This window comes from Cebus imitator, unplaced genomic scaffold (assembly GCF_001604975.1).
Source record: "Cebus imitator isolate Cc_AM_T3 unplaced genomic scaffold, Cebus_imitator-1.0 Scaffold23, whole genome shotgun sequence".
Taxonomy (NCBI): Eukaryota; Metazoa; Chordata; class Mammalia; order Primates; family Cebidae; genus Cebus; species Cebus imitator.
The window spans coordinates 11,745,529-11,759,947 of NW_016107338.1; the positions used below are offsets into that span (position 1 = coordinate 11,745,529).

The 14,419-nt window shown below is 39.4% G+C and overlaps 1 protein-coding gene across 3 annotated transcripts in view; it reads left to right on the forward strand.

Moving 5' to 3' along the window:
• The window catches only part of FAM161A (FAM161 centrosomal protein A), a 34,899-nt gene that overhangs the window by 13,880 nt on the left and 6,600 nt on the right, over positions 1-14,419 (forward strand). For 2 of the 3 annotated variants that reach the window (XR_001823088.2, XM_017522196.2), the window contains exons 2-5: positions 1,696-1,934; positions 3,530-4,687; positions 5,046-5,213; positions 7,818-7,917. Coding sequence is in view for 2 of the 3 variants with exons in the window: in XM_017522196.2 (XP_017377685.1) it covers positions 1,696-1,934; positions 3,530-4,687; positions 5,046-5,213; positions 7,818-7,917 (1,665 nt within the window). In the remaining variant the exon portion in view is untranslated. The remainder of the gene's footprint in view (positions 1-1,695; positions 1,935-3,529; positions 4,688-5,045; positions 5,214-7,817; positions 7,918-14,419) is intronic. The other variant, XM_017522197.2, reaches the window with a different exon arrangement.

The following is a 14,419-nucleotide window of genomic DNA, read 5'->3' on the forward strand; positions in this document are numbered from 1 at the left end:
GTAGAGACGGGGTTTCACCATATTGACCAGCATGGTCTCGATCTCTTGACCTCGTGATCCACCCGCCTCGGCCTCCCAAAGTGCTGGGATTACAGGCTTGAGCCACCGCGCCCGGCCCAGAGAATTATCTTAATTGAATTGTTTGATATACGTAAAGCAGTTCTCTGATTTATAGAGTTGTTGGTAGCAAATTTCTGCGTATTTCTAATTGAAGACTGATTTTTAAAAATTTGTTTTCTCTAAGTTACCTCAAGTAGTACAACATTGTCCTCTTGTACACTGATTTTAGCCCATTTAAAAAAACACCATATCTTCTTAGAAGCCTCCAATAGGAAACAAAAACACTGTATCTATAACTACTATTTATAATTGACTCTTCTGAATTTTCCTTTTGAGAGAAGCGGAACAGATTTATTTTCTAGAGTCTTATCAGATTGGATCTATAATTTTCTATAGCAAATTTTTTCATTTTGAGTCTGTTCCAGATAGTAGATTAAATTTAAAAGTGTGGTTGGCAGCCTTTTATGCATAGTATCATAAATAATTTCAATTGTTTCTCAACTGAGAACATATTAAAAATTTTATATTTATGGAGACAATGAGGTTTTATTTCTTTAGTTGCTTTGATAAAAGGAAATGAAAGGGCGAGGCATGGGGGCTCACACCTGTAATCCCAGCACTTTGAGAGGCTGAGGTGAGTGGATCACCTGGGGTCAGGAGTTTGAGACTAGCCTGGCCAACATGGTAAAACCCCATCTCTACTAAAAATACAAAAATTAGCTGGGTGTGGTGGTGGGTGCCTGTAATCCCAGCTACTTGGGAGGCTGATGCAGGAGAATGCGGAGATTGCAGTGAGCCAAGATCACACCACTGCACTCCAGCCCAGGTTACAGAGATGCTGTCTTAAAAAAAAAGAAAAAAAAAAAGGACTGCAAGGTATGAGGGAAAAAAGCCAGTGAGACCCTTCTAGACATGACCTGTGTGTTGAATAATTACACCATTTTTTCTTCTTTGCTCTGTTGTCATTCCAAAGACCCTGTCACCCATGGGAGCTACTGCCTTTGTGCCCACAGGAGTGGCTACCCTGAAAGTCCTTCCTGTCCCCTCCCATGTCCTCTTACTCCCTCCGAAGGTCTTGCCTCACTGTGAGGAGGGCTTCCCTCTGCCTCCTTGATAAGCCACTGAGAACTTTGTCCCTGCCACCATTCTTTCTATTTCCCTGCCTTCTCTCTACTGGTAGTCTTTGGAGCCACACTGCAGGAGCGTAGCTGGGAGGAGGGCATTGGGCTGTGGTTGTCTGGTTTGCAGCAGGAAGAACTGTGTTCCTCTTCATCTTAGTTAAAACTTACAACTCAGGAGGCTCCTTAGAGAAATACTTTGTAAAGGGTGGTTGGTTTCTATCCTGTTACATACCTTTTGTTGGTTGATCTGGGAATCTAATCATCCTTTTTCAAATGGATTAAATAACATTTATTTTCTGGCAGTTTGGTCTCGCTCCCTCTTATTCTTAAAATATCAATGGGGAAAATGTACATAGTCCACAGGTAACCTATAATTCATTCTATGTGCGTAGCTCATAAGTAACATATAACCTAACTAGGTGGTCTCTTTAAGAAGCAGCATTTTGGATCAGTGTCAGCTTAATTTATCTTTCAGTTCCAGTTACCATATAACAGGTGTTTTTCTCCCCACCAGGCCGATTTTAACACCAACTTTTCTGGGGTGGATGAACATGCACCGAGAAGCTCTGAGGACTTTGTGAACCTTTCTGGTATTTACCACTCTAATGAGGAGTATTTCAAGAAATTAGAAGAGTTGAAGGCTGCCCACATAGAAACTATGGCAAAATTAGAGAAAATGTACCAGGATAAATTAAATTTAAAGGAAGTTCAGCCATTGGTCATCAGGGAAGACTCTCTTAGTGACTCTTCCAGGTAAGTTTGTAACTCAGTGTTATTTGTGGACTGTAAAATAAAACGTATACTTAAAAGGACAGAACAAAGTTATTTCAGAATATTGTCTCTTAAATATCTGTTTGTACTCTTAATGCTGTATGGAAGTAGGATTTTGTTCAAAATGTTTAATGGCTTATCAGCTTACTAGGTGACCTTTTGGTTTGAGGGTCATTTAATGGCCATTTGGTCTTTTATCTCTGACCTACCTATAGCACTGAGGGCATGTATCAAAATACTTAGTCTGGGCCATTCAAATGATAAAAAAAAAACAAAAAACAAAAAACAACAAAACTTAATCTGAGCCATTTTAAATGATAAACATAAAAGTTTAATTTTAAAAGCTCTTTATAATATATGGATTAACACGAGCTCATTAATCATTTAGTACAAAGAGTTCTGGACTAAGAGACATGAATCTGATATATGTTTTCAAAATAATCTGCAATTTCAAGACCCATTTCTGCTGCGAAGTTACCTGCTCTGAGACTTACACATCTAGTCAGCCAGCGATGCTTGCATGTCTTCTGTGTGCCGGATTATGCCTGGGCACTAAGGAGTCAAAAACAAGATGCCCTCAAGGAGCTTAGAGGCTAGCTGAGAATCAAAAATTACATTACAGCATGATGTAACAGAGTGTTACAGAGGAAGAAGTAGTTGATCATGCCAGGCTTTCGGAGGGATGCAGGCCAGACTTTTCCACTAAAGTGTCACATCTGAGTTCAGTTTTGGAGGAGGAATAAGTAGTGGCCTTCTAGGCAGCAGAAACCGTATATGCACAGGCAAGATGGCGTAAGAAATCATAGTGTGTGTGAGGAACTTCACAGGACTGCATATAAATACAGAATGGGGACTAGGGTAGCCAGTGGAGGGGTAAGACTGAAAAGATAGTAATAGCCAGTCTTGAAGGGTTTGTAATCTAGGCTTGACTTCATAGCAGTGAGGAATTACCAAAAAGTTTCAAGCAGGGGAGTGACATGATCAGATACATGCTTCAGGACAGTGACTCTGGAAAGCTTGAGGAGAACTTAATAGAGGTCAGACACAAGGAGCCTCTGCCATCTCAGGTTCCTTTTCTGTAAGATGAAGGAGTCAAACTAGATAATTTATGGGTATCTCCCAGCTCTATTCCAAATAAAAGTGATGATTTTTACAAGCCCTGCCAGCTTCTCTCTTCTGATTATACCCTGATCTTAGAAAATGGGTAATTCTTGGCCGAGTGCAGTGGATCACACTTGTAATTCCAGCACTTTGGGAGGCAACGTAGGCGGATCACGAGATCAGGAGATTGAGACCATCCTGGCTAGCATGGTGAAACCCTGTCTCTACTAAAAATACAAAAAATTAGCTGGGCATGTTGGGCACACCTGTAGTCCCAACTACTCGGGAGGTGAGGCAAGAGAATCACTTGAATCTGGGAGGCGGTGGTTGCGGTGAGCTGAGACCACACTATTGCACTCCAGCCTGGGTGACAGAGCCAGACTCCATTTGGGGGGGGGAAGAAATTATGTCACTCTTAATTTTTATATTTGGTCACACACAACTGAAAGTATAACCTAGTTATTCTTCTCATTTAGATCTGTATCAGAAAAGAACTCCTATCACCCTGTCTCATTAATGACATCATTTTCAGAGCCTGATTTAGGCCAGTCTTCCTCCTTGTATGTGTCCTCCTCTGAAGAGGAGTTGCCCAACCTAGAAAAAAAGTATCCTAAGAAAGACAGAATGATGACCTATGCTAAGGAGCTCATCAACAACATGTGGACAGATTTTTGTGTTGAAGATTATATTCGCTGTAGACATACTGGCTTCCAAGCAGCTGAAAAAAGGAAGAAACGAAAAGAATGGGTGCCCACGATAACAGTACCGAAGCCTTTTCAAATGATGATAAGAGAACAGAAGAAAAAAGAAGAGTTCATGAAATCTAAATCAGATATCGAAATGGCACATAAACTGCTCAAAAAGCAAGAAGAGGATCCAGAGTGTAAGAAGAAATTCCGAGCCAATCCAGTTCCTGCATTTGTCCTTTTCCCCCTTTACCATGATTTAATCAAGCAAAAAGAAGAACAGAGAAGGTCTCTGAAGGAGAAAAGCAAAGAAGCTCTTTTGGCCTCACAAAAGCCATTTAAATTTATAGCAAGGGAGGAACAGAAGCGAGCAGCCCAGGAAAAGCAGCTGAGAGACTTTTTTAAGTCTAAAAAGAAAACAAATCGATTTAAAGCCAGACCCATTCCTCGATCTACTTATGGTTCAACTACCAAGGACAAGTTAAAAGAAGAAGAGCTCTATCGAAACCTTAGGATGCAGCTGAGAGCCCAGGAGCGTTTACAGAACTCATCTTCTCTGCCTTCTAGGTCAGCTTGCGGATGCAGGAATCCCAGGTGTCCTGAACAGGCTGTAAAGTTGAAGTGTAAACACAAGGCTAGGTGCCGGACTCCTGATTTTGAGGCCCTTCCTGAGAGATATCAGAAACACCTCTCAGAGCATGAGTCTCCAAAACTCTTAACGGTGTGTAAACCATTTGATCTTCATTCATCTCCACATGCATCTACTAAAAGAGAAAAAATTTTGGCAGACATCAAAGCAGATGAAGAAAATTTAAAAGAAACTCGTTGGCCTTATTTGTCTCCAAGGCATAAGTCACCAGTAAGATGTGCAGGTGTAAAGCCTGTGCCTTGTACCTGCAACCCTCCAGTGCCCACGGCATCTTCCAGAAAACGAGAACAAGCCATAAGGTAAGTAACTAAGACACAGTACTGAATGACTCATGGTTGCCAGATGAGTGTATGCAGCTCTATGGAATTTATGTTTGTGAATTTGAAAATACATAGAAATTATTATTGTATCTATAAGATATTTTATTATATAATATAGGATATATCATCAGACGGTATTCTAAGAAATGAATGTATTTTTCATTTTATAAATTTTGGGGGATTAGAAAATATTAGTCTTAAGATTTCTAGTTTTACAAGTCAGATCCTTTTCAAAAGGTTGCCTTTTTTCAAATTTTGAATTATCCCTTGTTAAATCTTTGCTAAACAACATTCTTATTGGCTTCAAGTGGATTAAGCCTTAGTTTGTTACCCTCAGGAGATCACTTGAGGAAAAGAAAATGTTGGAAGAAGAGAGAAATCGGATGCTAACTAAACAGAAGCAAAGAATGAAAGAATTGCAGAAACTCCTGACAACCCGGGCTAAGGCTTATGACTCACATCAAAGTTTAGCTCAGATATCTAAATACAGAGTAAAATATCTCAGGTATCATGAAAAAATCTTGAACCTCCAGACCACTGGTTTTCAAACTTTCTTTCTTTTTTTTTTTTTTTTTAATCAGTAGATAGCAAAATATGAGCAGATGCAAATGGCATTTGTATTTCAGTTTATGGATTTAAATTGCCATCAATTACTGATGTTTAGCACACACACACTCACCTCATGGTGAGAACCAACATATATACTCACCTTCATGGTGAGAACTGTGAAGCTATGTTGATGAATAAAAACATCATCTATTGTGGCCTTGGTTAATAGCTATAATTTTATACCAGTATCTGATCTTGGTTTTTATATTATTTTTGATTGCAGTACACAGATATATCAAAGAGCTTTGTTCTAAGGTTTGCATGAAGTCTGATAGCACAAATTAACACACTGATGTTAAACATCCATTATGTGATGTGTTCCTTAGCACATGTGTTAATGTTTAGTAGTATGTGTTGCATTTTGTTAGTTTCAATATAAAAATAAAGATATTCTTGCTTATAGCCATTACTGGAAATAAAAATTAAAAAAAAATAAAAATAAAAATAAAGGTATTCACAGAATCCCTAGAACCCCTTTACTAGAATTATGCAGTACGAAGTTTGAAAACCAGTGTTCCAGATGTTGCACATAAAAATGTTGATGTTTAAGTAGGAAAATATCTCCCCCAAAGCCAGGTAAGTAATATGATTTATTACTTTTTAGTCTGATTTATAAATATACATATGTGCTTTTAATTACAATGAGTATTCTTTTGTAATTTAGCATTAATCTATTGATGAAGGGAGCTTAATTTGATGAACTTGAGCATAACATTTCTTAGAAATAAATTACTTACCCTTAGGAAGTAAACTATTAGTAGCTTTTTCATTTTTTCTTTCCTTTTTTTTTTTTTTTTGAGTTTCGCTCTTGTTACCCAGTTTTTTTTTTTTTTTTTTTTTTTTTTTGAGACAGAGTCTCGCTCTGTCACCCAGGCTGGAGTGCGTGGCTGATCTCGGCTCGCTGCAACCTCTGCCTTCTGAATACAAGTGATTTTCCTGCCTCAGCCTCTGGAGTAGCTGGGATTATAGGTGTTCACCACCACATCCAGCTAATTTTTGTATTTTTAGTAGAGATGGGGTTTCGCCATGTTGTACAGGCTGGTCTTGAACACCTGACCTCAGGTGATACACCTGCCTCGGCCTCCCGAAGTGCTGGAATTACAAGCGTGAGCCACCAAGGCCAGGCCAATAGCTTTTTCATAACACTAACTTGTGTATAATTAAGTCTAATTGTCATTTAAAAGTATAATTATTTTCCCCAATCCATTAAATGTTACTATTTTGGTAGCAATTATATCTTACATAAAGAAAATACCATAGTTTAATTTATTATAGGATCTTGCCCAAACAGTGAGAACACTTATAGTAAATTTATGTATTTTGGTTCCTGTTTCTCTTTATGTTATATTCCTATGCTCTTTATTTCTCCCTTGATTTGCTCCCATTGAATTAACTTTGCCACTAACCTTTGGGAGATCTTATTTAGGGGAAAAAAATAACAGCAGAGGCTGGATGCCACGGCTCACATCTGTAATCCTAGCACCTTGGAAGTCCAAGGCAAGAAGATTGCTAGAAGCCAGGAGTTTGAGACCAGCCTGGTAAACACAATGAGACCCCCATCTCTACAAAAAATTTTTAAAAACTAGCCAGGTGTGGTAGCATGTGCCTGTAGTCCCACCTACTCGAGAGTCTGAGGTGAGAGGATCATTTGAGCCCAGGAAATCAAAGCTGCAGTGAGCCATGATTGAGCCACTGCACTCCAGCCTGGGCAACAGAGTGAGAACCTGTCTCAGAAATAATAGGCGAGAGGTGGTGGTTCTTGCCTATAATCTGAGCACTTTGAGAGGCCAAGACAGGTAGATCACCTGAGGTTAGTAGTTTGAGACCAGCCTGGCCAACATGGTGAAACCCTCATCTCTACTAAAAATACAAACTATTAGCCAGGTGTGGTGCTGCAGGCCTGTAATCCCAACTACTCGGGAGGCTGAGGCACAATCATTGCTTGAACCCAGGAAGTGGAGGTTGTAGTGAGCTGAGATCAAGCCACTGCCAGTCTGAGAAACAGAACGAGACTCCATCTCAAAACAAACAAATAAAAATAACAACAACAAAATAATAATAAAGAGCAAGGTCTTGTTTTCAAAAGAAATTCCTTACAGAGACAATAGCTAATTTGTTCCAAAATTTTCTTGGTTTTATATGCTTATAAATGAGACGAGGGCTTTCATTCATCTCTTCAGGTCAGTTTGAAGCCCTTTAATATATTTATGCCTTGAGGATTTTAGAAATCAAAGTGTCCAGACTGTTCCTAGAGCATAATATGTGTGATCTCAGAACCTAGGATTTTATTCTGCATTCCATGAGAATTAACCAGTATAGAAGAGGAATCAAGTAAACTGTGAACTGTGCTCATAATTTCTGATTTGTCAGCTAAGCTAAGCTAAATGTTACTTCTTTTTTTTTATTGACTTTGTACAAGTTAATAAGTTAAATGTTATATATGTAAGTTCTTATTTCTTAGATGATCTTTTAAAATTCCATTCCTTTTATTTAATTTTAGAAAGAGTGAAAAGGAAAGGATGAGAGCATACCGACGAGAACTAGAAGAAAGAGAAGAAAAGTTAAAAAAGAGGCCACTGCTATTTGAAAGAGTTGCTCAGGTTGTGTTTATTGGAATTTAAGAGCTATTGTTTGTTTTGTTTTGTTTTTTACAGCTTTAGCTCCTAAATTTACAGTCCATTTTTCTTCTGTGTTATATAACTGTCGAGATACATTATTGTTGTTTGTGTTGGCTTCATCACCTCAGCCAGTAAGTAATTTTGCTTAAATCTGAGCATTTAGCCAGGTGTGATGGTGTGCACCTTTAGTCCCAGCTATTGGGAGGCTGAGGTGGGCGGATTGCCTGTGCCTAAGAGTTTTAGTCCAACCTGGGCCATGTAGCAAGACCTCATCTCAAAAAAATAATCTGAACATTGAATCTTTTTGATGAAGCACATCAGCTTGATAACATGCCATTTAGTTTGTAAAATAATTTTGCAAGCTGTTTTTTAATGGCTGGTCTTTTCAGTACAAACTTGGTCAGATATTAAGATGAGGCTTCATTATATCACTTGGAGGTCTTTGAAGAATTAAAAAAATGAAACAAAATGGCAAATTGAATCAGAGTTATTTCTACCAATTTTTTTTTCTTTTTTTTTTAAGTGAGTCTGTAATTCAACCTTCTCTGCAATTACTAAAAGAACTTCCTTTCTATAGGGAAAATAAACTAGTCTTACGGACAGTGGACCCTCATTTTACTAAGTTTATGCCCAGTTTTACAATCTTTCCCTTCAGGGAGATTTGTCAATTTTAGATCATCTTATCCTTTATCCCATAGAGGAGGCATCTGAATGGGTGACATGGCTTAACAATTGACAGAATCACTGGAGGCTACAGGTGCCATGTTGTGAATTTGAAGCTGTTGTAATTGGACAGTAGATAATTGGAGAATTTACGAGTAACAGATGAGCATAGTTACAGAACTGTACTTGTCAGTGACTCATTGAGGACAGTGGACATGTATTGTGGGTGAATCTGCACATTACAGTCTCTCAAAGTTATGTAATCTTTTTGCTCACTGATTTAGATATAATTTTATATGATGCCTTTTGTTTTAAGGGATGGATTTTTTTAACATCTTCATTTCAGCTTTAGGGGGAAAAGCCATTTTAAGCTGTTCTACATTATAAGCATAAAGTGATTGGCTTTTGGCCCAAAGACATTACCTCCAGTTCTGAACTGCAAGTTTTTTGTTTTTGCTTTTTACACTGCTTCTGGGTTTTTCTTATTTTTTTTTCCTCTTTCAATTTTTATTTTAAATTCAAGGGGTACATGTGTAGGTTTGTTACAAGGATATGCCAGGCATGGTGGCTCATGCCTGTAATCCCAGCCAGCACTTTGGGAGGCCGAGGTGGGTGGATGACCTGAGGTAAGGGGTTCGAGACCAGCCTGGCCAACATGGTGAAACGTCATCTCTACTAAAAACACAAAAATTAGCCAGGTGTGGTGGCGTGCCCCTGTAATCCCAGCTACTCGGGAGGCTGAGGCAGGAGAACTGCTTGAACCTGGGAGGCGGAGGTTGCAGTGAGCTGAGATTCATTGCACTCCAGCCTGAGCAACAAGAGTGAAATTCCGTCTCAGAAGAAAAAAAGGATATATTGTGTGAGCTGGGGCTTGTGGTATGATTGAACTCATCACCCAGGTAGAGAGCATAGTACCCAGTAGGTGGTTTTTCAACCCTTGTCTTCCTCTCTCCCTTGTCTCTCTTCTGTTTCCAGTGTTTGTTGTTCCTAACTCTGTTTCCATGTGTACCCAATGTTTAGTTCCCACTTGTAAGTGAGAACATGTGGTGTTTGTTTTTCTGTTTCTGCTTTAATTCACTGCGGATAATGGCTTCCAGCTGCATCCATGTTGTTAGAAAAGGACATGATTTCATTCTTTTTTATGGCTGTGTAGTGTTTCATGGTGTATGTGTAATGTATTTTCTGTATCCAATCCACTGTTGATGGGCTGGGTTGATACCGTGTCTTTGCTGTTGTGAATAGCACCAGCACTTGTTATTGTCTGTCTGGATTTTTTTTTTTTTTTTAATTATTTTTGGAGACAGGGTCTCACTCTGTTGCCCAGGCCAGTGCAGTGGTACAGTCATAGCTCACTGTAAACCTGAACTCCTGGGCTCAAATAATCCTCCTGCCTCAGCATCCATAGTAGCTGGAACAAAGGCCCACGCCATCATGTCCAGCTAATTTTATTTTATTTAGCAACTGGGTCTCGCTGTATTGCCCAGGCTGGTCTTGAACTCCTGGCCTCAAGTGATCCTCCCACCGGTGTGAACTACTGCAGCTAGCTTTTGTCTGTCTTTTTATATAGCCTTCCTAGTGGGTACAAAGTGGTATTTTATTGTTCAGTAACATTCTTTCAACTGTTCTTTGATCTTTTTGATTATAGACTCTATCTACTAGCTTATTGATTTGGTAGGTGAGGATTTAGCTGTTTTACCATGTCCTTTGAAGCACACTTATCTTCTCTTTCCCCATCCTTCCATTTCCCAGTCAGCTCTATCACAGTTAGATCAGAATTCATTGTCATGACTTAGTGAAACAATGTTAGCAGCTGAGCCCTATAGTGTTATCATCACATTTCCTTTTAAAAAATGTTTTATTTCATTAGTAATTACTAATTTTGTTTTGTCCTCCCCACACTTTCCCTCATTCCCCCGACAATGTATGTATCATCATTATTATATATTAAACTTTTCTGTTAGCTCTCAAAAATCCCCCTCAAACAGTTAAACACATTGGTAATTCATCAGTTCCTTTCCTCCCCTGGATCCAGCACACACGTGTCCTGCTCCACATTGGAATGGTTTCTCTCTAGGCCAGCAGTCCTCAACCTTTTTGGCACCAGAGACTGGTTTCATGGAAGACCATTTTTCCACCAACTAGGGTTGCGTGAGGTGGGGTAGTGGGGTGGGGGAATGAATCATTTTAGGATGAAACTGTTCTCCCTCACATCAGGCATTAGAGTCTCATAAGGAGCATGCAATCTAGATCCCTTGCATAAGTAGTTCATGATAGGGTTCACGCTCCTATGAGAATCTAACGCTGTGGGAGGTGGAGCTCGGGTGGTAATGCTCACCCTCCCCCTGTTCACTTCCTGCTGTGCAGCCTGATTCCTAACAGGCCACAGGTACCTAGTTTATGGTAGGGACCCCTGCTCTAGGCCTGTGGCATAAGCGACATCTTGGGACCTTTTTCACTATTATACTGGGATTAGTTGGATATTAAACCTTCTGGATTAATCTGCATTTCTTGTATTTCTTTAAAAATCATTGTTATTTTGTTCTAGTTCTGGAAGATTTCCTCAAATTTATTTTCCAACCCTGTATTTTTAAGTTACCTAATGAAAAATAATGACATAATTTCCAGAATGCTTCTTATTTATTAAATATTCCTTTGGTATTTTTCATGACTGCAGTACCTTTTTTCTTTTCTTTTTTTTGAGACGGGGTCTTACTCTGTCCCAGTCCGGAGTGCAGTGGCATGATCTCAGTTCACTGCAACCTCAACCAACCTCTTGGGCTCAGGCAGTCTTCCCACCTCAGCCTTCCGGGTAGTTAGGACTACAGGCATATGCCACCATGCCAGGCTAATTTTTAAATTTTTTTGCAAAGACAGGGGTCTTACTATGTTGCCCATGCTGGTCTTAAGCTCCTGGGCTCAAGAAATCCTCTTTCCTTGGCCTTCCAAAGTACATACTGAGCATACTGGTGATATTGTCTCAGTTTCCTTCAAGTTCCTTTTTCTCTTTTTTAGCCTCTTGTCTTTCATATTAGAAGCTTTCCTCAATTATCTTCGGTTGTCTGTTTGCATTTAAGAGGGAGACTGTACACAGCTATTTGGAAGCTCTGTATATACACGTGGACTGGTTGCTAATGTTTTTTGAGAGGTTGCTGAAAGATAAGCGCTCAGCTAAGCATTTTACATGCATTATTTTAACTGATCTTTATATTGGTCCTTTGAGGTTCTTATTTCACAGATGAGAGGACATCTTGAGGCTTAGATGACACAACAAGAAGGAGAACCAAGATTCAAACCCAGATCTGGCTGTCTTCATGTGATTCTTTTATCATATTGTTTTCCTGCCTCCTTCTCAATAAATGCTTTTTGAATATCAGGAAATCCTTTGAGACCCTTAAAGTTGGATAGAAACAAGATAGACAAATGTAGTCATCCAAGACACACAATTGCAGTAAAAACAGATGTGTGTTGAGACAAAATTGTGAATATGATTGTTTTGGAGGTTGGGGGAAATCAGATTGATATATTCTTTTTTTCTATTAACCTCAATTCCAGGGAGCCAGGTGTAACCTGGAAATACTAAGATTTGTGTTAGTGACCTTTGAGGCATGTTCCAACAGGTCTAGAAAGAAAAAGGAAAGTAAATAAAACGTTAAAGGAATTATTATGGGTGATACTATAAAACAAGAAAGAATGAAGTATTATTTGGGAAGACCAATATTGAATACATACAGCAATGATTTATTATAGTGCTGTTTGTCTCAGAAATATCTTTTATATTAGAAAAATTAGGTCAGTGCCTCACACCCTGTAATCCCAACACTCTGGGAAACTGAGATGGGAGGATCATTTGAGGCCAAGAGTTGGAGACCAGTGTCTACTGTTCTCATTTTTTAAAAAAAAATTTTTGAGACAGGGTCTTACTTTGTCACCCAGTCTGGAGTGCAGTAGTGTGATCTCGGCTCACTGCAGCCTCTGCCTCCCAGGTTCAAGCGATTCTCCTGCCTCAGCCTCCTGAGTAGCTGGGATTACAGGTATGCATCACCACGCCCAGCTAATTTTTGTATTTTTTATTTTATTTTATTTTTATTACTTTTTTTTCAGAGACAGGGTTTCTCCGTGTTGGTCAGGCTGATCTTGAACTCGCAACCTCAGGTGATCCGCCTGCCTCGGCCTCCCAAAGTGCTGGGATTACAGACATAAGTCACTGCGCCCAGCCCAATTTTTGTATTTTTAATAGAAACAGGGTTTTACCGTGTTGGCCAGGCTGGTCCTGAACTCCTGGCCTCAAGTGAGGCCTCCCACCTTAGCCTCCCAAAGTGCTGGGATTACATGTGTGAGCCATCGCGCCTGGCCTACTGTTCTCATCTTCCTACCTGTGTGTACCCAATTCTTCCCCATTCAGTTGGTCATTGAGACACCTGTCAAGTTTTCTTCCTAAATAATTTTTGGATCTGCCCTTCACCATCTTTGATGGTGAAATGCCAGGTGGAACCCTTATTATTTCCTATCTGAATCATAATAGTTTGATTGATTTTTTTGCCTTGCCCTTGGCAGAACAATTCATTATATCTTCATCTTGCCATTTCCATCCCCTACTAAAATGTTAACCCTGGTTGGACAATTAATAAGCCTTTATAACAGGGGCAATCGTCTATTCTCACCAGTTCCATTTAGTCTCATTTTCAGTGAATGATATCAAGGGGTCTTCTCATTAACTTCTCAAATAGTACTATAACATAGGTATCCCTAAATTACAGGCGAAGAAACTGAGGCTCAAAGAAGGGAAGTGACTCATAAGGTATATAGTTAGTAAGTGGTAGAACTAGGATTGGAACGCAGGTTGGTCTGCTTCTAAACCCTTAACCCTAAGCTGTCCTGCTCCCTCCCAGAAGATAAATCCATGAATCTTGGCGTGGTATACGGACTCCCCTATGACTGTTAACCTCTTTAGTCTTGCCTACCTCTGCCCATGCCACCTCCTCACAACACTTGCCTTCCCCCCATGCATACCCTTTACTTTCAGGCCATTCCAGACTACTAGAAAACTGGTTTCAAACCTGAAGTCTTTATTCATGCTGTTTTCTTGACATCCTTAGAGCCTCTTCCTATGTTTACCTAACTCCTGTTTGTTCAAGTATTATGGTACAATCACTTCTTGCATTGTTTCCCCAGGTTGGATTGGGTGCCTTTTTTCCCCGCCATGTTCTTGTATTAGCCCGTGCACATGTCTGTCTTTGCACCTACCATGTTGTTTGGAAATCACCTGTGGAATGGTCTTTCTTTCCCTCTAGCTAATTAATTTTAAGGGTGGTAGTCAAATCTTTGTATTCCCAGCACCTAGCACCTAAGCTGGCTCAGTGGAGATGTTAAGAAGCATTTGTTGGACCAAAATGGAAGGATTTTATCAAATTATCCAGATGATGACCTTACATTGCTTTTCTGGGGTTAACCCAGACTGAAAGCACTATTCTGACCCATTAGTGATGAGTTTCTGCACTAATAAGTGGTTTTATCATGCTGTGAATTCTCACCATTTCTAAGCACCAGGGAAAATGTGGGCAAAAATAAATAGTATATATGAAATTAAACCCACAAAAAAATTTGAGTATTAAAAACATAGGTTAGCTCTATAGTTTTCATTTCTTCTCCCACTTTTGGCTCTCATATATGATGTTCCCTTCACCCAAAACACTTTTCCCATACACCTCATGCCTCCCGTGAAGGCTTGTTACAAAATAAATGTTCAATTTTTTTTTTTAATTTTTTTTTTTTCTTCTTAAGGGTAAAAGTGGGCTGGAAGGAAAAGAGGAAAGGTCTAGTA